At 41.7% G+C, this 25,195-nt stretch overlaps 1 protein-coding gene across 3 annotated transcripts in view; it reads right to left on the reverse strand.

The window, feature by feature from the left end:
* TET2 (tet methylcytosine dioxygenase 2) overlaps positions 1 to 25,195 on the reverse strand; it is a 188,574-nt gene that overhangs the window by 45,760 nt on the left and 117,619 nt on the right. For all 3 annotated transcript variants that reach the window (XM_075608838.1, XM_075608846.1, XM_075608854.1), the window contains 3 exons: positions 11,282 to 14,441; positions 10,240 to 10,330; positions 7,297 to 7,390 (listed from right to left, as the gene is read on the reverse strand). In XM_075608838.1, coding sequence (XP_075464953.1) covers positions 7,297 to 7,390; positions 10,240 to 10,330; positions 11,282 to 14,441 — 3,345 coding nt within the window. The remainder of the gene's footprint in view (positions 1 to 7,296; positions 7,391 to 10,239; positions 10,331 to 11,281; positions 14,442 to 25,195) is intronic.

The raw sequence follows: 25,195 nt of genomic DNA on the forward strand, positions 1-25,195 counted from the left end.
AGTTCTGTGGTCTAAGTATTATTAACACAGCATCCGCATATCCATACGCAGCGTCTTACAGATTGTCTCAATCAAATTTGGTTTTACCCCCTATGTGAGTACCTGTCTTACAGACATGTTATAATAAATTTCCCATTTACAGTATTATGCTATGTAGCTGGCGCTTCTTGTCTTCTGTTTTATTTTGAGATATATATATATATATATATATATATATATATATATATATTGTGTGTGTGTGTAAATTCACTAAGTGAATACTACATTGAGGTTCCAAGTACAATTCAACAACAATAAAATACCCAAATCGTTTACAAATGAACAATAAACATTAATAACAAACTGCCCACCAAACATAAAATACATCACCTCAAAAGGGGAGTAATATCTATGGATTCATTAAAACCCAGCGAAGACCTAGTTTGTATCTTAAGAATCCCAAATGCTCCTCTTTGTAATAAAAGAAGAACTCTATTACCTGATCGAATAGTGGTAGACACTAATTCAATGCCCGTATATTTCATTCATTGGGGATCACAATTATGTTTCTCCAAGAAATGAGAGCGCAAAGGGGTCAGCGGTTTGTTTTTGTTGAGCAATGACATTTAACATTTTTCTATAATGCTCAAGTATCCTGATCTAAAGTTTTCGCTTGGTTTTCCTATATTCTACATTTTTCTACATAAAGTGGGTCCAACACTAATTGTGTTATGTATCATATCATATATTTTTTTCTGTTTACTTTTAGCTTTGGCTATTGCAGATTCTAATAGATTCGTTCCATATCCCTTAAGAACACATCTATTCTTGAGAAATTCAGTCCGTTCATCACATTTATAGTTCTCAGAGCAGTTCTACTTCTAAGTTTTAATTGAATGCAATAGTATTTTGGATCAATTTGTAATTGAACTAATTAAATTGTTAATATACAAAAGGAAAAGGGAGTTAAAAGATATAATGCAACTGAAAGAAACAATTCTTAAATTACCTAATTTAGATAAATTGCCCACTTACATTTTTGAATCCAGTTCTTTTACCAAAGAAATAGGAGAATAAGATTATGATTAATAAAAATAATAATTTTCAATAAGCATAAACATGGGATATCTGGAGATAAAAATGAGAATTATAGAATAAATAATAAAATATACTACTATCTACTAATCGCTCCTATTCCCATCCCAATGAAAATATGGTTAATTATAATAATAAAAACGTGTTCTCTCAATATCTAAAAACAGTTAATCAACCTAGGAGATAGAAGAATTATTATCACACAAGGGGGACGATTTTTAATTATTTGATAGGATCATAAAATAGAGATAAAGAACATTATTCCTTCAGATATCCATAGAGAAATGTAGGGAGGTCACAGTCCGCCCATCACTCTCTCCAAAATGTATCCTGAACCTCTGAAACGTAAAAATAGATATGAGGTTTTACGAAGTCCTAACCATGTCTCTGATAGATTGAGTCCAAAACATCAAAGACGTTTTTTTCAGGCGATGAGGTTCAGATGCCAGAATCAACCAGTTTGGAAGCTGGAGGATCCGCCATTCCAACAGAACAGGTTCAATCCCAAAAAAGGGGATTTATAGAAGGAGTAAGAGAGGATGGGATAAGCCCACCCCTAAAGCGAGGTCTAGTCAATAGTTTTTGAGATCTAATGGGATCTTTAATGTATCCTTTTTGAAATTTGATATTGATCATTTTAAATGTGTTAAAGAAGGGTTTATCATTTTACCCTACTATTTATTCCCCGGATTTTGAATTGTATGTGGATTTTCAACAATTCTTGTGGAAACTCACGTTGAAGACACACATTATGAAAACACATTATGGTATCAGTGGTCCAAATCATCCATCTGATGATATGCTGTCAAACATTATCACTACTGAGAATGTTTCATTACAATTAGAGGAATCCCAGAATCCCCCCCCCCCCATTCTGGATTTAAACTTAAGTCAATTCATCCCCCCCCCCATTTTTCTACAGGTTTTTACATTGATATTTTCAGCAAACTAGATCCACTTACAATTTGAATCTTAAAGAATACTGCTTGGAAGCCAATGGACAGCTTGCTGATACTATATATTATTTAAGTTTAGAGAGGTCCCATGTCAGCGGAGGATGAAGCGGGCGGCGGAGGCAGGAAAGGTCCCACGTCTGCAGAGGATTGAAGAAGGACAGCGGCCGGGCGTGCGAACAGGTCCCAAGTCTGCAGGTGAATGAAGATAAGAAGACAGCGGGCGTGTGGTGGCGGAAGGAGGAGATCATAATAACAGGAGAGCTGAGCAGGAGCAGAGCGCATAGGGGAAAGGCTGGGGTGGAGCGCACAGTAACCAGAAGTCAGATACCGGTCACCTTCCAGTGTTACAGTGTGCTGCTCAGCTCTCCTGCTATTGTGATCTCCTCCTGCCGCCACCACACGCCCGCTGTCTTCTTATCTTCATTCACCTGCAGACTTGAGACCTGTCCTGCCGCCGCACTCCCGCCCGCTGTCCATCTTCAACCCTCTGCAGACGTGGGACCTCTCCTTCCGCTGCCGTCTGCTTCATCCTCCGCTGACATGGAACCTCTCCTGAAACATGGTAAGTGAAAAGAGGGGGTTACTAGACACTTAACAAAATGTTTTAATACATAGATTGTATGACGCACCCCGATTTCAGACATGTGAAAATCGGAAAAAAGGTGCGTCTTAGAATCGAGGAAATATATATGTATATATGTGTGTGTATATATATATATATATATATATATATATATATATATATATAGACATATGGAGACCAGGGGATCCTGATAGCCAAAAAGAGACAGCACACTGCAGGTATGGTATCAAAAAAGTGTATTCAGTAACACAAGGCCGCCAACGTTTCGGTCCTCCCAACGGGACCTTCCTCAGGGCAGTGCAACTACAGACTAACACAAGCACCCATATATACCCCTTAACACATACTAAAAAACACCTGAAAACAATCATGAACTCCAAATTGTAATCCCAGATACAACCCACATTTCTAAACAGCCAATCCAACATACTGATACTGGTACGCACCAATGAGAGAACCTGATCTAAGCATATGTGTACCTAGTCACATGATCAAACCTTGATAACAACATAATGACATCACAGTGCATCCTGTTTACGTAACCATGACTACTTGAAACATCTAATGATATTCAAATGCGCATAAATGGTTAAAATACATATAAAATGCATAGCCTGAATAGCAACTCGCCATCAGTGCTTGGAGATACATACTGTGGATGTTACAAAGCGTGCCCGTAAATGAATACGTTAATGCAAATGGTCCTGCAAAGCATGCACATTGTCCAGGGAGCAGTGGTCAGGGTGTAAACGGGCAGTCAATCATAAATCGCATAATGGCAGCGCGTCCGTTGGGTCTAAACACTTCCCCAACCTGTTGTGCATGGAGAGCGGGTGATTCTCATACAAGCGAGGACGCAATTTAGGAGATATGTTGACACAAGCGGACCCAGTGGACAAGTATGGACATTCTAAAACCTGGCTCGAAAGAAAACCAGGTTCATACAGATGCCACGGTTGCACCAATTGCAGTTTCATGCAAACTGGAGCTAGTTATACCCACCCGCATAGTGGGGTACCGATTAAGATCAAGAATTTCCTAAACTGTGAGTCTCGTTTTGTCGTATATATGTCGTATATATGATCACGTGCCCCTGTGGGCTGCGCTATGTGGGGAAAACTACACGGATGCTGAAGGAGAGAATAGCCATCCATCGCTCCACGATCAGGAAAGCATTGAACAGCAAGGATGAACAGAGTGAGCTTAAATATCTGCCGGTTGCCAGACATTTTAAAGAACAACGGCACTCACTAGCCACAATGCGATGTATGCCTATATTACAGGTACTGCCACCACCCAGAGGGGGAGACAGGAACAAGTTGCTTCTGCAACAAGAGGCAAGACTAATATACGAGCTCAAGACCATATCTCCTTACGGACTAAATGAAGATCTGAAATTAGGCTGTTTTCTGTAAAAATCATATACAAATTCTGTAGTGTGAATATTTTTGTGTATAGTGATTGTTTTATTGTTACATTATCTCATTGCGCATTGTACCCGTTACGCATTTTTCTCCATCCCCCCTTCTTTCCCCCCCCCTCCCTTTTTTTGCATTTTTTATGCATTTTTTATGCATTTTTTTGCATGTTTTATTCACTCATTCACTTTTGGGTGTGTAGTCACACTCGGTGTCCATCTTTTAAACAACTCACAGTCCACTATTGGTTGCATGTGGATACATCAGCACTTTAACCATCTGTACATCTGGATGGGCTGGTTGGTACTACAGGTTTTAGCCATGCCACTTTGTAGTAGACATACATGTATATATTACGTTTTTTTTTCTGGGAGTCTAATATATTGATTACGGTAATTACACCAACACTCTACAAGATTGGGCTATATATATATGCCATGAATTACCATGTTCCTTCTGGAATACAGTTATCTATGTTATAGACATTAACTTTATGATTTTGGTTTTATTGTGGGCCTGATTTCAGGTTCACCCATGCATTTTAAATGTTTAACCTTTGATTACTTTGTTACAGACAATGCCACTATTCGTGCTTAGTATGCTACTGCCTTCTTTATTGTGCCCATGTTTCCGTTTCAGTTCTGCCATTACGCAGTTTGAGCAACAGCCTCATGCTCTTTAATACTGCTTGCGCTATTTGTGCAGCGTTGCGCATGCGCATTAGCACAGATACACGCATACCCTCTGCTGCAGTAGTCAGGGACGCGTTCGGGTTGTCAGCAGCACACTGCGCATGCGCATTAGCACAGATACACGCATACCCTCTGCTGCAGTAGTCAGGGACGCGTTTGGGTTGTCAGCAGCACACTGCGCATGCGCGGTTACGCTCCACGGCGCGCATTGTATGAGAATCACCCGCTCTCCATGCACAACAGGTTGGGGAAGCGTTTAGACCCAACGGACGCGCTGCCATTATGCGATTTATGATTGACTGCCCGTTTACACCCTGACCACTGCTCCCTGGACAATGTGCATGCTTTGCAGGACCATTTGCATTAACGTATTCATTTACGGGCACGCTTTGTAACATCCACAGTATGTATCTCCAAGCACTGATGGCGAGTTGCTGTTCAGGCTATGCATTTTATATGTATTTTAACCATTTATGCGCATTTGAATATCATTAGATGTTTCAAGTAGTCATGGTTACGTAAACAGGATGCACTGTGATGTCATTATGTTGTTATCAAGGTTTGATCATGTGACTAGGTACACATATGCTTAGATCAGGTTCTCTCATTGGTGCGTACCAGTATCAGTATGTTGGATTGGCTGTTTAGAAATGTGGGTTGTATCTGGGATTACAATTTGGAGTTCATGATTGTTTTCAGGTGTTTTTTAGTATGTGTTAAGGGGTATATATGGGTGCTTGTGTTAGTCTGTAGTTGCACTGCCCTGAGGAAGGTCCCGTTGGGAGGACCGAAACGTTGGCGGCCTTGTGTTACTGAATACACTTTTTTGATACCATACCTGCAGTGTGCTGTCTCTTTTTGGCTATCAGGATCCCCTGGTCTCCATATGTCTACATACTCTCTATGGGACAAGCATCTGCCTCCTGCAACAAAACCGTGAGTGCTAATCTCCATACCTGACTATATATATATATATATATATATATATATATATATATATATATATATATATATATAGCTAAGGATGTCTGCAACAATCGGGAAGGATAGACAGCAAGGAGAGGAGGAGACAGAGAGACAGCAAGGATAGGAGACAGAAGGATGACGAAGAGGAGAGAATGGAGAGCAGTGTGCACATGGGGCAAGAGGTAGTGCAAAGAGAGGGGAGGAGAGACAGCAAAGAGAGAAGACAGATGAGATGAGTAGGAGGGAGTGTAGTGTGCAAAGAGAGGAGCAGACACAGTAAGGCATGGAGTTCAAAGAGAGGGGAGGAGAGAGTGCAAAGAGGAGCGGGGCAAGATGGAGGAGAGAGTAAGGTGGGGAAGAGGGGATAAGAGAAAGCAAAGCATTACAGGGAGGGGTGAAAACAAAGAGTAATGTTTCATTAATAACCTTTAAGATCTGCTAGATCGGCGTATTTTACGCCTGTACAACTAGTATTCTTTATTCTTCAACATAATTATTTTTTATTTACAGATTTGTGGAACGGCAATGGGCACACGTTTCCCCCCCTCTTTTGCCATCTTTATATGGGGTGGTGGGAGTGGCATCATGTTTTCAAGTTTGATGTGCCCCCTCCACACGTCGTGCTGTGGAGGAGGCACACTGATGATACTATGGTTTCTAAGGATGATGAAAATGAATTATTCAATTTTATTCTGGATTTAAAAACAAAAATTAACCCAGCTACAATACATTTCGTGGAACTTGAGATCTATATTAAGAATAATCAGTTACACACTAGTACTTTATTTTTTATTTTTTAAGTTACCAATGTGAATTCTTATTTGGTTTCCCGCAGTAATCACAATATACTTCACTATGCACTTTATTCACTTCTGTTTTTTTTAGTGTAATTTACACACTTTATTACTTTAAATTCTTCAGCCACAATCAGGGTGTCAGTGGGATATGGTGTTTTTTGATGAATAAAGTTAGGTGTGCATTGAACCTAAGGGCATCACACTGTAACCTCTGAGGAAGTACGAGTACATTCAGTCCAAAATGCATAGGTCGCATGGTTTTTGCACCCGTCTTGTGGGGACGCCAGAGGTACGTGGAGGCTGTTACACCTGGTCCGGACACATGGCGGAACTCTAGCATGCCCTTATCCCAAAGGGTTTGTTTACATCTAACTGGACTTTTGCAATACATGGCTGCTGGTACCCAGTGATTTTAACTCATATGGAAGTGACTGCTATGTGTTTTTTTGTGTGATAAATTACTTTTACTACTTACCCCCAGTGTGCACTTGTTTTCTCTTTTTGAGATTATCCCTTCTAGGAGTTTTATGTGGGTGTGGAGCAACCTGTTACATGAAAGCTGCAAGGGGGAAGTGATTTCAATACTAATTTGTTAGCTGAGAGCGTTGTGCACAGTCACCTATTTACACACACACACACACACACACACACACACACACACATACACACTGCACCACACACTGCACGATTTCCTCTGAATTCGCTGGACTTCCAGTAGAAAGTGTCCTGTATAACTCCTGTACAAAGATAGAGCTGAGCAGTAAGAAAGCTTCAGAGTGCTCACTACTGTGGAACATGTCATTCACTTACCCATTTTGCAATTGGGCATCCCTGAGAACTCTTCCCTTCTCTTCCTGTATAAACCACTCTCTCAATTCTGATGGCATTCCCCTTCTGACCAAACCTACAAATTAAAAAAAGAAGACATTTGTAATCAGGTATTTACCTCCATTGTATGCATGTATATCTTTATTTATATAGCGCCCACAGTGTACTCTGCGCTTTACAATAGAGACAATACAGGGAATAATACAAGAGCAAGAAACAAACTCAGACAATAGCAAAGGAAATCCCTGTCCCAGAAAGCTTACAGTCCTACGTGTAAAACAGGTCTGAAAAAGGAAACCCACTGCATGCACTACTAAAATTTGCTGTGCTTTTGATGCTCGTCACGCTAATTTTCACTCATTTGCATATAACAAAACTGCTATAGATTGCTGACTATTCGTGCTAATCCAGCCCAATGTTAGATACTGTATAGGTTGTAAGGTCCTGAATTTTTCAATGAATGTCATTGATTCCTCAATTTAACCTTACTAGATTCTACTCTTTTGCCATCACTTACTGATGATGATGATGATGATAATAATAATAATAATAATATTATTATATTAAAAGAGTAATCCACACCAACTTTATATGATTGGAACCGGGGTGCCCTCCAGAGCTGAACCCCACTATTTTCAGCTTTAGGGACCTCACAGTTCCTGAGATACTTCCTGGTGAATTTACCGGTATTACTTCCTGGTTTTTAAAGGGGATTTCAATGGCTGTCCAATGGGACGGTGGTGAAGCTTTCTATTGGCAGCCATGTGGTTTCCCCCGAGGGAGATTGAAATCTGGTAACTTTACTGGTAAGTAAGTATCTCGGGAACCAGGGGGTCTCCAGAGCTGAAAATAGTGATGTTGGGCTCGGTGGGACCTCAGCTCCAACCATGTACAAAATATGGGGTCTAGAAAAAAAATGGGTAGAAGGAACGGCTACTTTTTAAATATATTTCTCATATAAGATGTTCTTGACTAAATGTCAAAAATACCCAAACCAATTTACTATCACAAAAATATAGAATTTGTACACTGACTTGTTGCCAGGTGAATTTCAACTTAAATTGAATAACAATCAACTTTTAAACATAATTAGGGAGTCCAAATAAAGTTAAAATAGAAATATATATATATATATATATATATATATATATATATATATATATACATACGGTATATATAATAAAAAAAAGTAATGAGCAAGAACAGGTGGTCATCTTTGATATGTGCTGTTACTTATAGGTCTGGAAATATGTTTATCAGAAGCATAAGTGTATTGATCACGAAATACAGTATATCTGAATTTTTAGTACTCAGAATGCACAAACACGTCTGCCACTGCTACTGCGCAAAACAAGGAGACCGGAGGACAGATTTATGCTATTTCAGAGAAAACAAGAATGAACACTATATTTCAGTGAGGCTCAGCCTCTTCTGCATACATTTAATTACAAATAAGAGATGCTACATCTACAATACAGTGCGGGACAGCACAAACCGGCTCCTTTCCCGTTCTTCCCCTGGTGTTCTGCACAGTGACAATGAAGATGACCAGTTTGTGCAGCTCACGAATAACCACAATCCAGAGATATTTAGTGATGAATTTCAATGCCCTTCTGCTTGTGATATGCTACTTCCAAATTCATATCACAAATCAAAATGTGGCCACCTCCTGACTTAAATCCAGGTGCTTGCTTTTTAAGAAGAAATTACACATTAGTGATGTTTTGAAGGTGCTGACCGACCCTCATAGGACCAAACTGAACCAATTGCAGTGACCCATTAAAAAAAAAAAAAATCAGTATTTTTAAATAGTTAATATGTAATTATGGTAAACTGAGACTTGAGGTTCGTTTCATTCTCTCTAGCCCGGGAGTGGCCAACTCCAGTCCTCAAGGCTCACCCGGAGATTAAGAAACCGAACCCGTAGCCCGGAGGTAAGTGCCCAGAACCCATAGTCTCCGGGTCAAACCCAGAATGGTGGTAACACTGGTCACCAATGGGTCAGGTTTTACGGATACCCCTGCTTCAGCACAGGTGGCTCCGTGAATGACTATCACTAGTAAGGGATATAATTAAAACTGGCCCTTGAGGACTCGAGTTGGCAAGCCCTGCTCTAGCCCCTCCCCCTTTGTGTGATGTCACAGTGTGCGGAACAGAGCTTTGTGTCCACTCTCCTTCCACCTTACCTTTACTGGCCCTCTAGCAGGGACAGGGTGGGGTAGCAGTTCAGTGAGCATTCCCCCATTCACAGGCCCAGGTGAAAAGAAAAAGGTATAATTTCCAAAAAATCCCAAACAGCCAAATGCCTGCCTCAACATTTAACAGTGCCGCCAAGCTTCCAGGATTGCGACCATGTGACTGCTGGCGTAGCTGCTCGGAGAAACACAGAAATTGACAGCAGTTAAGGGCAAATAGCCCACCTAGTTTGCCCATATTCCCAAGCATCAAAAAAATAATAACATAACCTATCAGATCGATGTCCTTTACTTGTAATTTCTTACCCTTGCAGAGTTCCCGTGTTTCGATCCCAACATTTTGGAACTCATTGGCTACTTGCAAATATGCTCTTCTGTTCAATGATTTACTTTCAGAATGTCAGCTTTGGTGATGCTTTCTCTTTGCCTTGGCATACATCTCTATGCCTGTGCTATCCTTGCCAACATGCCCGATTTTGATCATTGGATTACTCCTTAACACTTTCAGTGTCTTGCAGCCAGCAGATTAATGGCACTGTCACATAATACTGTATACTGGATGCAAAGCACAATACTAAGTTCTGGCTAGGCAGGAGTCTGTTAACACTGCCAATAATTACTAGATTGGCAATGGTTTACTTTCTAATATGTAAAGTCTGAGAAACCGTGCCATGCAGAAGACATAAGCGCATCATGCTTTTTTTTTTTTGCGTGTGCACTATTTAATTACCTTTCTTCCATTATTCCTCTGATAGCTGCCACGTTAGGTCCAGCACCAAGATGTGTATAATAGGGTCCTTCATCTTTTTCACTGATTTGCTCTGTTCGAATTAAAGGAGTTTAATACATTAAAGCTGATTTGCCATATTCACATTTTGCAGCACTCCATGTAAATGATTATATTCACTCATATCTGGTCACAGATTGAGGAGGTGCTTTCAATCAATTAGCTAAATTATATATTACACACACATTGTAATAATACTAACTATTCAAGTTTGCTCAGGCTTCATAGATTTTTTGGTAAAAAGCTGAAAAAAAATCGGAATCAAGGATTCCAAGTAATATATTCAATTTAGTTTGCTTACTTAACACAGATACCCAGCAAGCTCTAAGGAACCCCAAAAATTACTATATATATAATATATATATATATATATATATATATATGTGTGTGTCAATTGGAATGCTAGTGGGCGTGGCTAAATGTATACAATAAAAAACAAAGAAGCCCAAAGCTACATCTAATATGACAAAAATACAAAGTGAGATACCTATATATCTCTTGAAAAAGGGTAATTTAGTTAAACCCTTTGGCAAAAGTGTTATAAGCCTGCTAGCCACATCAAGGCATGACCATTAGCAGGTCCTAACACTAACTGGTTAAAATTCTTATTTACCTCTATAATTAGAGGAAGAATGATCGCATTGGATCTGTCACAACCAGCTGCATACAAGGGAGGGGCCATTGACCTCCAAAAACAGTGGCCTCTACCTCCCAGGGTTTAAGCTTGCCTAAACGCTTTGGCCAAAGGGCTTAACTAAATGACCCTTTTTCAAGAGATATATAGGTATTTCACTGTGTAATTTTGTCATATTAGATATAGCTTTGGGCGTCTTTGTTTTTTGTTGTATATAGTTTGCTTCCTAATAAGCAAGACACACAAAAATGATGCAACCATAATTATACTATCCTTTAAACTACAGTGAATTTCTTTAGCCCAATAATATTTGATATGACAGCACTGGTGTGGTTAAGTTACGTCACTTACCTACACATCTGCAGGATGGGAAATCATACTGAGTTTTTACAGGCGTATCCAAAAGGTTTTTTATAGGGGTGCTTAGCAGCTTTGAAGGAGACTCTAAGAAATGATTTAGAGCAGATCCCCCTGCTCTCTTGGTTGGTGTTTTTTCATAAGGAGGAATTATTTGTTGGTCTACTGTAGAAGCATTAGCGTGTGCAGATTGGATAGTGACCGGACCAGAAGACTCAACCTTTACATGCTTAGGCGACTTGATAGTAGATGCCTGATGATGGAACAGGGACTTGACCTCGATCTGATTCAGCTGCTGTTCCATGGTTTCAATGATACTCTTTTGTTGCACAGTATCTGCGCTAAAATGCGGAGTCTCTTGTTTGATTGTTTTTTTCCCTACTTTGTTTTCTGTGGGTGTACGCATGCAGGCATTTGAGCGGGAGCTTTTCTCAGCCTTCACCGGTCTGCGCGCAAGAGAATTCTCCATTTTCTGTTGCTCCTGGCGCTGAAGCAAGTGATGCCTCAGAGCAGCATGCTTTGGAACATAATCTATCTGGTTTGCAAGATGCGGGTGATATCCGGTCTGCTCCTGTGAAAGTGGGGCAGTAGGATGGCTTTGTGGTAAGCATCTCTTCTGGTTTGCTGTGCCCGGTGGAACTGCAACATCTTGGCTCAGACTACGATACCGTTGATTTTGTTGCGGTGTAGGATGCAGAACAGGGACTTTGTTGGTTTTCTGATCTTGGAAATTCTGCATACCGTGCTGTGGAGATATACTAGTTTGATAATATTGCATATGCTGCAAGGCTTGTGTTTTGCTCAATGCATGACTTGCACCAACCTCCCTCTTTTCTGATACATGTGGCTCATTGCCGGCACAGGAAGGACCTAAGTTACTTGCATTTGAGTCTTGATTTTGAGTGAAAGAGGAATTTTTGCTATTTAAACCTTGACTCAATTCCATCTCCAGTTGGTATTGATGGGGTTTCTGGTATTGATTTACTGTTTGACTGCCTCCTTCTAACTTTAAGTCATTAAACTGTCTCTCCCTAATTTGTGTATTATGGAGTAGTGATTGAGGAAAGACTTGTAATAATTGCTCACTGATCATTTTTAAATCCTGCAGTGGTCGCTGTTGAACATGTTGGTTCTGATTGAGCTGCAGACTCTCACACGGTTTTGTATGCTGCATATATTGATGCAGTAGTTGTTGCAAACCATGTGGGAATGGCTCAGCCTCGGCAGTCTGTGAATTTAAGTGCTGTTTTAATGCTTGGTCAAATGCTTGCTCTTTTTGTTGCTCTGAACTTAACTGAGCGTAAAACTGATCAGCATAGTATTTCTGTGCATATGATGGGAACAGAGAATCCATTTTTGAGGCCTTGGATAAGTGCTTTTGAAAATGTAGCTGCTGCTCATGAGTGGGAGGCGGCAGTGAGGCCATATCACTTTTAAACATCTGGGGCCTTTGCTCTTGCTGAATTATGTCCTGATTGGTATAAGTTTGATTTGATAGGCCCTGTTTAACAGCATATTGCTTTAGCTTCACCTGATTATGTGACTGGGATTGAATGAGGGACCTAAGTAAATCCTCACTAGACTTTTGTGAAGAGTCTTCCTGCACACAATGATTAGCGGGAAGTTCCATCCAACCTGGTTTCAGGAATGGATCCGTTTGCTGCATGTGGTCTTTTACCTCACCAGTGAAAGGTGTATCTTTCTCTGTCCCATTACAATTCTCGATGCCTGTATGTTGCATGAGATGTTCATTTTGCATCTCGGAACGATTTTCAAACACATGCTTGTTTTGTACAAGGTTTTCAGGCGACTGCTCCTTTCCTTTTGAACAATGTATTGCAGATAATTCAGAAGGGTGCAACATATGCTTCCTACCACAATGTGACTGCGGGAAAGCAGACTGAGGAGACACCCTTGGCTCATGTGACTGACCAGCTTCGTTGGTTTGTGTGGAATTTAAGAGATTACCATCATGTAGGTTTTGACTGGAATTGTGCCCTCCTGTTTCACCATCATACAGAACACTATTTAATTGCAATGAAGTACAGGGATCTTTCTTGAGAGACCCATGTTCAGAAAGTTCCTTAGATCGGTTATTATGGATTTGAAGAGAAGCACCGGTAGAAACAGCTAGATGACCCGTGGAAGTATGTCCCACAGGTTGACATGTGTCACAGTTTCCAACAGGTGATGTATGAGAGTTATACTTGGGCTTCCCCTGTTGTAGCCGGTTTTGTTCTTGAATATTAAATAAATAGCTTCCTGGTATTACAGCTTGCTCACTGAAGTTGTCACCTTTGGGGGCCTCAACAGCCATTGCATTTGGCACTTGAGGCAGCACCGAGTTCGAGGTTTGTTGGGAAACGATCTGCCCTGAGGTATGTGATAAATGAGTTGCCTGAGGAGACAAATCATTAGTAGCATCATTTAGAGTGTTAATGGCATCCATGTGAGATGTGTTTTTCTGCATTTCAATGGAAACATGATCTGGATAATAATGAGACAGTGTTTTCTCCAGGAGTTCACCGCGCATTGTTTCCATGGAAGATGCAGAAACAGTAGCACCATTAGACATTGGCACTGTCTTGTTTGCAAGACATAAGACAATGTCTTTGTTGTGGTAATTAAAGTTTTTGTTTTGCTCATTAGGAACCTGACCCCCTGGAGACTCTGGGTGGTCATGTTCTGATATTCTCACAGATTCAGCCTCATTACAGACACTTGGTTGACTATTACTTTCCCTTAGGTCGCCTTTATGTTCTCCATTGACCGCTTCATCTACCCTGACCTTTTTCAACTGATGGAACCCAGAAAGCAAAGGTTCACTACACGTGCGTTTTATTGCGCCATTTTGCATATGCATGGGATACACTCTGTTTTCATGCATGAGGTCAGGGCTGACACAGTCTTCATTTCCCTTAATGTGTGTGGCATCATAGCTGGTTTTTATTAGTAAACATTTGTCTCCATTAACTTGAAGCTGGGCTCTCTCTGTCGGCAGGCTCCCATTATGCAGGTTGGCTGTTTTGGTTTGGCACTCAGGCAATGGATGTAATAGGAATGGACTTAGCCTATTGCCGTCATCATGGTTGGTTCCGTCCTCTTCCATCTGGCCTGCTCCGGGGCCATCCACAAGGCTGCCCTTCAAACGTATCTGAAGAATAGAGAAACATAATTTTTTCCTTTTTAAAATAAGTAAAGAGGTACATAGACTTAAGTTTTTATTTTAAAACTATTTTTTGAGAAGCTTTTATGGACATCTGTTTCCCCCTTTCATATGACAATATCAAAGAAAATAATCTTGAGTCACAAATCTGCTGCAATTAATTAGTCTTAAGAACACATCAATATCAAGGCTAAACTACAAAGCCATAACAACGTGTTCAGTGTTCGTATCTCTTATTTTGTACTCTTGGAAGATCATACATAAGTGCACTCATGTTGGTTTCCAATGGTGTCCAACTCACAAATGATCAATTTTTCCTGGGTCCTACTGTATATTGTTATTGAACCTCTTAACACAGAAAATTAGTGGATTTAAATATGTAGCTTTAAAATAACGTGAATAATATTTTTGACAGACACAAAATGTAATAGTAATGCATTTTTCAAAATAATTTATATAATTTCACAATAGGCAATAATAAAAATGTAAATTGAAACAAAAACGACAGTATTTAGCATGAATAAAGTTCAGCAGAGCATAAACTTGGTTTTGGCTCTACAACCACAAGGGTGTCCAGTATTGAACCGGACTGTCCTGTATTTGGACACTTTTTCCAGTAATAAATTTGAGGAAATACTGGGCATGTATGTGTTCGGTATTACCTCTCTGGAAATAGTGGGGGCTGGGCAGCTTCCTCAATCGTGATTGGCTGCTGCTGGGTAATGCAGGATGAGGTGTCAGGAGCCTGAGGGTGGGCCCAAGGAGAGGAGGAAGTAGCAGAGAGAGGTGCGTGTGTGTGTCTCTCGAGTGCGTCTCACTTTTCACCATTCTGTCCAGTATTTTTGGAAAAGTGACCTGGCAACCCTAACTACAATATCAATTTGCTCTAGACACTCCTTTTCAAACAAATATGTTATTCTTCTTTTGGGAAAAGAGACCAATAAATGTTGTTTACATCATTTATTCTAAATAAACCCTCTAAAATAACCATCCCATTCAATTTTAACAAACTCCTAAATAATATATACATATATTTTTTAATAGTTTTTAAAAAATCTTATGTTTTTGAACCCCCAGTAATTTATTTTTCTTTTTCTTTAAAGAATCATGTATCTGACATAACATTTACAAAAATGTTGAGATGACAGTAAAATTAGCACATTCTTTCATCAGGATAGTTATCTTGGATTTGTGCTTGTTCAAAACATTAGTCCAGCCAGTTGGCAAAAAGTGATTCTTTCTGTTTAAGGTGCAATCCCACCTACCCAGCCAGAATCCAATAACAGCATAACTGGGTCCCTTAAACACATCTAAAACAATGCTAATAGCAAATATGTGGCTGCTTTAATTTTTTGTTAAATTAGCTACAAGTTTATTTTCTTAGGGGCCTTCTGAATGGGGAAGTGTTTGTTAATCAACATTTTTTTTTCCTTAGACACGTTATATAGTGCCGGGCGCGTGCTACGCCGTGCGCGCGCGCGCGGAATTTCAGTTGGCTGACACCAGTCAGCCTTTCTATAGAAGGGCCGCGCGCGCGCACGGCAGGGAGAGGGGAGCCAACAGACAGCGGCGAAGATGAAGAAATTCATCTTTTCGCGCCGCTACCTGCGCTCAAATGTATGTGTATGTGTGTATGTGTGTATTAGTGTGTGTGGGGGTCAAGGATTGTAAAACAAAAATAAAAAATTATTATTAAACTTTTTTTTTTCTTTAAAAAAATCTATCTAGGACTCACACAACCCATGCACACAAATATACTCACACATACACACACATATACACTAACCTGAAGCTCCCGGCTCTATATACATGAGAAGCATGCGGCACGTGCACGCGCGTTCGCATAGGAACGCGCGGCCGCACGCTGTATAGAACAGCTATAACCCTTCTCCCAGCTGGTCCTTATCAGAGAATCAATACAGATAAGGAAAGGTGAGGAGGGGGACTGTACTGTAGCTTTGCAACTCTTGCTGAACACACAGAGACCTCACAGAGAAGAAAAATCAAACCCCTTCCGAGGTCCAACTTAAAAAAAATAATAATTGAAAATACGTATAGGTGTCTATTTGGGAGATATGGGTCAAAAATGCATCCAGATGAGACCTCTTAAACATGTCAGTGGAATTAGTTCACTCTGATCCAAGGAGGGATTGCCCCTGTAATCACCCATTAGAATGGCAAAGCACAGACACAACGGAATTCATACTAGTATCGTATGAAATCTGAAGCATTTTAAAGCTTCCTTTGGGCCACTGGACTGAGGCTGACCTCAACAGCCATAATGTGCCCAGGCCAGCCATATAGGGGCACACGCGGATCACACTCAGCACTAAATGCCGTCCCCGATGGCCCCACCTCCAGAATACGCTCGCGCTGTGCCGTCACCGTTGCGCAGCGCGCACCCGCTATGCACGTCACACGCGCAGAAGCTTCCTTGCTCCTCTACCTAAGTGGTACACCTGTGTTGATACACCTAAGTGGTACACCTGTGTTGATACACCTAAGTGGTACACCTGTGTTGATACACCTAAGTGGTACACCTGTGTTGATACGCTCCAGCCAACCACCGCTAGGTATACTCGTGAACATGCTGCATGTTCATTGGACTGCCTTGCTTTATATGCTCAGCCTGCCCTCTGGCACATTGGCCGAGCATAAATTGTCGTTTGTGCGCTGTGTTCACTGCAGTCCTGCCTCCTGTCTGACCTTTGCCTGATCTTGTCCTGTGTTGCATGACCTTGCTTGCATTTTGGACATAGTGCCTCAAACAGTGCGGAGGCGCGCTGAGGCTCAGGGAAAGCACCGCTTTCCCTGGCCTTACACAGCGTGCCGTCAGGGGGCGGGCCAGTGACGTCACGGAGCTGGTTCGCCCTCATTGGGCGAACCGCTCACGTGACCGGCCCTGCGCTCCAGGGAGCGCCAAATTTCAAAACTGCGTGAGACACAAGCGTGCGCGAGCCCCTGCTAAAGCCGCTCTCATTGCGGCTGCAGGGGCTCAGTTTCGAGCAGCAGCACGCCTCAGCGCATAAGTGCTGATCATGGCCGAGGCTTTAAGCAGCAGTCCAAGTTGCCGCTTAAATAAAAAAAATCCCATTAATATACGAATCAATACAATTTACACAATGATAAGTAATTAACCAAGTCGCCGATCGATCTGTTCTATGTTCAATCGGCGAAGATTCGGCTCGGGGGTTCACTAAATGGCTGTCAGTGCAGCAGAATAGGACCAAAGATGCAAAGTTCTGTGGGGAAGATCATGTGACCAGGCAGTCACTAGATACAATTGGTGCACTGCTAGAGTGGGAAGGGCTCATAAAAGGGGTGTGCCAGAGCCTGTTTCAGAAGAGGAATTGGATGTATTGGTATTGGTTGACTACTAAAATACTATGTTTAACCTATAGAAAAATCAGTGCTCGGACCATAACTGGAAGGTAACACTGAATCGTGTGTGTTATCCCACATCAGCGCTCGGGCCATAACTGGAAGGTAACACTGAATCGTGTGTTATCCCACATCAGCGCTCGGGCCATAACTGTTTCAGGGTCTCCTAAACATCCTGTTCCCACCCATAGTTCCTTTCTCTGTCTGCTTTCTGGTTGCTCTGGGGTTCCTCTGTCTGTCCTCTTGTTGCTCCTGTTCTCTGTCCTTATAGTTCCTGTTCCTCCCTTGACTTTGTTTTATGTCCGGACTCCTATGCCCATGCTTCTGCCTCTGATCTGTTTCTGTACCAGTCCTATTCTGTATTTGAGTCCTGTTCATATTAAAGGCCCTTGCTATTTAACTAGATTGCCACAGTCTGTTTCCTGCTAGCAAGTCCCAGACCCGTCCCTGCTCCCCTGTCCTGCTCCTGCATTACTGTTGCCGAACTCTGCATGTGAACCCGACGTTCCTGCTTGCTGCCTGCCTCCGACCTCTGCGTGTGACCACGATGTTCCTGCTTGCTGCCTGCCTCCGACCTCAACCTGTAACCCAAACAATCCGTGCCTGCTCCCCGCTGTTCCGGCCACCAAAGTCCTACCTGCGCCAGCAGTCTCACCTTGACAAACTGGAAGGTAACTAGTGCGTTATCCCACATCAGCGCTCGGGCCCTAACCGGAAGGTAACACTGAATCTTGTGTATTCTCCGACATCAGCGCTCGGACCATAACTGGCAGGTAACATTGAAACGTGTGTTATCCCGCATCAGCGCTCGGGCCATAACCGGAAGGTAACACTGAATCGTGTGTTATCCCACATCTGCGCTCAAATTAATCTGGAATTAAAGAGTCTGCACTCAACAAATTGATGCACAAAAAATATGAATACTGTAAATAATAATTTGCAAGAACATATTGTTCTTAGCCAAAGTTGGAGGTAATGGTCATTCGTTGGACACTTTTGAGGGATAGTCCCATATAACAGGCACAATTTTTTTTTGTTTTTCTTAACCCATTAAGGTTGGCTTTTTAAAAAAATTTTTTTTTAGAAAGGTTCAATTTTCCAATATTTACATTTCCAGTTATTTTCTGTTTACATCAAAATAAATGTTTCAATTTTCTTCAGATCCATTAAATGTATGTTACCTGGTAATTTTGGTTCTCTCATTAACTTTTTGAACTAATTAGGCTGCCATCATAAACCGTACAAAAACAACAAAAAAGAGAAGCGTTGCATGCACAATCTCCCTGGGCATACATTAGTTTATACAGCACTGTAATCGCAAAAGAGATTGGAGACCATAAAAACACTACAAAGTATTTAACACATTAAAAGTTGAAATTATTTTTAAATATACTTTTACTTGTCTGGTTTGTATAAAAATCACCTACATTTAAGTTGCTGAACATGCTACTGCCATTCGCTAACTTTGGTGAATAAGAGGGACTGCTCCTTTAGTCAGTGAAAATGGATCAGATGATTATTTGTTGGTCATAACCTAACTTCGGGTGTCCAATATTGCTGTCAAGTTCGAGAAGTTTAAACGACATAGTTAATGCAAATCACTGTTTGGCACACAAATGATCTCAGGTGAGGCAAGAAATCATGCAGAAGTAATGGCTGTCAAGATTAGAGATAATCCTGTGATTTAATTGTAGGGTTCCAGGTTTCTTTTTGATGCAAGGATTATTGCCACTGTATTCATAGATGGCAATAGAAAAAAATACACGTTCTTATGTTCAGTTTCAGATGCCGTTCAAGGTCGTTTTAGTAAGTGTGTTGGCCCTGATAATGTGCAAGATGAATCTGCCTTTAAATACGCCCTAAACATGTTGCAGTGCAAACTGGACGCCTCAACAGTGCTTAACAAATGGGAGATCCAAAAGCTGTGCTTGCTGCATTTATGCACACTGGTTTTAACATCTCCTCATCTTGTCCATCAAAAAGAAGTTTAAAATCTTAAAGCAGTAGTTCCCTCTCGACCCCCGCCCCCTTTTATTTTACATATGTAAAGGAGGCCCCCTACGCTGCCTCCAGAGAAGGGAATTGCGCTGCGCGATCGAGCAGGAGTGGCGGTGGCCATTTTGATTTGGCGCACAGTCGCGCCCGGAGCGTCGGCCATCTCAGGAGAGGGTAAAAAGACTACACATCCCAGAAGGCCGCGCGGGAAAAAGGTGCGAACGGACGTTGCTGGGTCAGGACTCCTCTGCGGAATTCGAGAGCAGTTGGTCGCGCGGCAGCAAATAGAGAGAAGCAAGTAGTGTCCAGGGAGCCAGTGGCTTCCTGGGCTAGGACTGTATACTGCCCCTTTAGGCCCTGAGCCACCCAGTTTAAGTATTGTAGGGACTGCCCCTAGCGGTAGGGATTTCCCTATAGTGCTCAGTGACAAGAGGCTGCTGTTGCTGTGGATCTGGTGTGAGACCCTTCGGCTGGAGTTCACACTGCGCGTGCACAGGCCAGGACCCCGAGGCATGAGGGGATTGGTGTCGGAGGCCCTGCTGAGTGTGACCTGACTGTTCTTTGATCTGCCAGCTGCACCTGGGTACAGGACTGCCCAGGAGGGTACACACATGCACAAACGGTTTACAATGGGGGGTAGCACTGCACACACACACACACACTTTGGGTGGGATCCGCTTTGTAGACATCAGGGTTTCAGGTGCTCAAGGCATCCTCAGTACTTTGGGGGGGGGGGGCGGGGGAGGGGAACCATTATTGTGTGATTGCTTTATTATTGTTATGAAGTGTGTGAAATTGTATTATTGTGTTATTACCATGTTGGTAAAGTGTGTTATATACATTGGTTGTATTATTATTGTCGTATTGTTTCCTATGAGGAGTTAATCCCACCTACGCTGGGCTCCTCCATAGGTGGAGACGCTGCACAGAGAGAGAGAGCTCACCCCAGGCTCCCAGAAGCGGAGGCTCAGGCCTGCTGTGAGCGTACAGGTATCAGCCGCACGCGTAATCGCCCGCGGTTTCCCATAGGCATAGGGAAAGGGGTTTACACGTATAGGAAGCAGGTGGCCGTATCTGAAACGAGTTAATTTCAGCTCAGGGGGTTTCCTGCTTCCTGAGATACTAAACAGGTGCGTTTATGGAGGTTTAAATACGCTGCGTCACATAGGCCAATAGGAGGCCGCTAAGGATGGCGTTGCGGCTTCTTATTGGATGGCGCGACGCAGGAGATTTAAACCTCCATTTTGTTTCACTGGGGGGGACAGTACCAGCGGCACCTTCCTGGTATCTTACCGCTCTGTTAAATAGTAGACTTAACATGTTTCAAGTGTATTCCTTTCACTCTATTTTCATTTATAATGAAAAGAACTCAAAGTGTTTGGACAATTTGGATGACATGTCTTATTATCACAAAAATTTAAACTGGGGTTATTCATACGCTGCTAATCATCAATTGACGTACTAATAAAGAAGTTCTAATTTACTTTTCAGGTCAATTATCTTAAAAATCGGAAATCTAATATGGAAATGCCCGTGAGACAGTGAAGCATCAGCAACAGATCAACTTTAGTCATTATATTAAGATAGCTACAGGTTTCATCAATCTCTACAGAAAAGCAAATCCTTTACAAATAATATTGTGGGTTTCCCTAAGTGCTAAAAATGTGGAAATGCAGTTTCAGATCTCCAGCTTCAAATCCTATCAACCCCTTTCTCTTTCATACTAAATGATAAATCATAAACCAAAAGGATGCATCCCTAATTTAAATGTCAAATGTATAGGCTGAAAATGAGGAAAAGTGTGGATATATATTCTAATCATGCAATGCAAGAGATGGGGTTAAAAACATGCAACACAAACACATGTTCTACGATTTGTGATTTCATGAAGAACAAAAAAGGGGGCAGGTTTATGCAAACTAATTATTTACATTAGAAATATATTTATTTCTTAAAGGGTACAGAGTCAATGAAGGGATATTCAGAAAGTGTACTAAACTTACCAGCAACATAAACATTGTAAGATAATAAAGTGTGCAGCATGTTAAAGTATCTCTTTATCATACCTTCCACAGCATATTTATGGGGGTTGGGAGAACGGAATTGGACATTTGGTCCGCGAGCAAGTCTCCGCTGGTGTTTGGCCGCTGAGAGACCCTTTGCCGTTGCTGTTCCGCTGCTGGACACTCAGCTGCGGCGCCAAGGTAAGTTAGTTGATGGGGTTTTTGCGTTTAGGGTAGGGGGTTAAGGGCGTAATGGTTTAAGCGTAGGGGATTTAGGGGAAGGGTTTAGGGTCAGGGGTTTAAGGAAATGGCTTAGGGTTAGTGATTCAAGTTTTTAGGCATGGGGCTAGCGTTAGTATTAGGGTTTAATATTAGGAGTTTTTAGGCTAAGGGGTAAGGTTAGGGGCTTTCCTCGGCGGCAAACAGGCCGGTGGCGAGCTAACTGGCGGCAAAAACGCCGGAGGTCATTCGGTTGCGGCAAAACGGCCATTGGGAGAAGGGGTATAACTCTGGTGTAAATGTTACCAAATCCAACTAGCTTCACTAAGGACAACATTATCTGCTTTATTATATTCTTCTGTTCCTGTCACAATGCAACAAAAACTATCTTAATCAACGATGTATACTTCAACTCAGCACTATAATGAGAAGAGAATGGCTGTAAAACGTACTAGACTAAATATAAATTAATTGATTACACATGCAGCAGTTTATCAAGTAAAATATATTGTTATGCCACTGCACAGAGCACACATTGCTCAGGCTGTTTAGTTGCCGACTGTATTATAATTAGGGATTTTGGTTTTCGATATTTATTTTGTCATAAAAGCTATTTTTCTTTTTTTCCTGGTGTTTTCATTTTATTAAAAAAAATAAAAATCTGTGTTTTAATCAGGGTTAACAATTAAAATAGAAAACTGTTTCACAATCTTAGTGTAATTTGCTTTTCCTGAGTAATGGTCCATGACAGTGCGTAGCAAAGGGTGAAGTCCACGTTCCAGCTGGGCTAGGACAGATTGAAGACTTGGGAGGCCCTATATATAGACACGCCTCCTTCTCACACGTTGTCTTGTTGAAATATATATACAGTGGTTGACAAATCACCAAAAAATCTACTCGCCACACAAAAAAATCTACTCGCCACCTAGTACCAAACGTATGCTGCTTGGGCCAATAGTTGCTCGCCACGATGTCAAATCCACTCGCCCGGGGCGAGCAAATGTATAGGTTTGTCGAACACTGTATATAACATACAAGTTAATACCTCCCTAATTTTAGGGCCGGAAGATTGGTGCTCACTGCCATTGAACATTACTAAGGAAAATAACATTTCGGTAACATCGTGAAATAATTTTCGAGTACATACATGGCAGTTGGCACCAAAGAGAAATCCCCTAGCAGTACCAAATTGGGTGGGTGAACATATAAGTCATACAACATACTGATACTGCATACATTTTTTTCTTCTTGTATGAAGAACAGCCTGAAGTACTTTATGGATGGAATACCAGGAAAGGTTCTTTTATTGACAGTTTCTAGCTGATGTGACCGCCACCAATAACACCTTCCAACCAGAGGCATGTCCCACTGGGGAAGTGGTACCCTAACCTGTGGCTTTATCCGGTACATAGCCTCAAAAAAGCACGCAATCAGATCTAGGGTAGCCGACTGCTTGCCCAGTAAGACAGATAGTGCCAAGATTTGGACCTCAAATGCGTTGGTGCTAAGCCCAAGTCAGAACCTCTTTGTAAGAATTCCAAAATTGATGCTAGAGATGAATTGAAAGCATCGATATTAGAGAGATTCCACCAATGAAGGAAATGCTACCATATTCTGTGATACACTTTAGAAGCAGATGCCTTTTTTGCATGCATTAAAGTTTTAATAATTTTCTTGGAGAAACCTCTCTTGCATAATAGGCCCCGCTCAACCTCTAGGCCATCAAAGCCAAACTCTCTTATTTGGGATGAAATATTGGTCCTTGTGATCTGCCGTCACTGGTAACTTCCACGGTTGATCCCGTAGCACAGGGGTGCACAAACTTCCCCGCTGCACCCCTCCTGCCTGCTCTCTCCCCCTGCTTATGCCCCCTCCTTACCTTGTCTTGGATGTCATGACGCCGTGCACAATGCCGTGGCAACGCGTGCCGAAGACAATGTACGGGACGTTGCAGAAGACTCATGCGATCCTCCCTGCATTTAATTGAAATGTCTTGGTGGAAGAGCGCAGGGTTTCTGCAACCACCGCGCTACCCCCCCCACCCAGAAAAATCTTGCGCCCCACAGTTTGCGCACCCCTGCCGTAGCATATCAATGAGTAGGGAAAAACATGTGTGGCCAAAATGGAACGATCGCCTTCTGCTTCCCCTGTTTTTATCTGAGTACCAGTGGTATTAGAGGTACTGGTAGGAAGATGTAGGTTAGGGGGAACTCCCACATGAATGAGAAGGCATCTGTATAAGAGGCATCCGTGTGACACATTCTTGAACAAAATGCTGCCAGCTTCCTGTGTTCAGCTGAAGTAATCAAATCGACCTGAGGTCTCCCCCATTCCTGAACTAATCTTGAGAAAGATATTGTCTGACAGGGACCATTCCCATGGGCGCATGTATGGATACATGTCTGCACATCTCTATAACTTCTAAATGGGCAAGCAGCTGAGACAAAAAGAAAATGAAGCTAAACCCCCCAAATACTTAGGAATACATCTTTATAAAAAGATGGTGTGGTGTGCAGAAGAGACAACATGGCAGCACTGAAAGTTTGCATGTGCTCTTACAAGTTCAGTTCTGAAGTGGGAATGAGATTTGAGAAAGTTTGCAAACACACTTTAAAATCAGTGTTGACATCATGCACGGTGATGTCTGTGTTCATTTTCAGAAGTATCATAAATTCCCAGCAGGAGTGGGAGAAGTTATGGTGCCGTTTACATGGTGGCACGTGCAGGAACTTCACGTGTGGCAGGATGCAGGCTCTTTATTTTTCTAGTCTGTGTAGAGACGATACAGAGATTACCGGCAATGATGTCAACCTGCTCTTGAATTATAACCGGAGGAATCTGAACATGGGTCTACATATTCACTTGATCATTTTGCCTTTTATGGTAGAATCATCTCCTAAACAATATACTGTATTCAAGTTATTACTACAGCCTCTAGATCACTCTGCAGCCTAATTCATCATTACAACTGCTCTCCTTGAAGATTACATTCCTTACAAATTTTGGTGAGATACAAACTACATTTTAAGAATATGTGCTCGATAATGCCTCAGTATAGGGATTGAATAAATGTCAAGATTCCACGGAGAACACACATTTTCGGTGTGTCCCCTGTGATATTGTAAGGAATCGTGGAACGTGCTC

Source organism: Ascaphus truei, chromosome 1 (genome assembly GCF_040206685.1).
Source record: "Ascaphus truei isolate aAscTru1 chromosome 1, aAscTru1.hap1, whole genome shotgun sequence".
Classification (NCBI taxonomy): domain Eukaryota; kingdom Metazoa; phylum Chordata; class Amphibia; order Anura; family Ascaphidae; genus Ascaphus; species Ascaphus truei.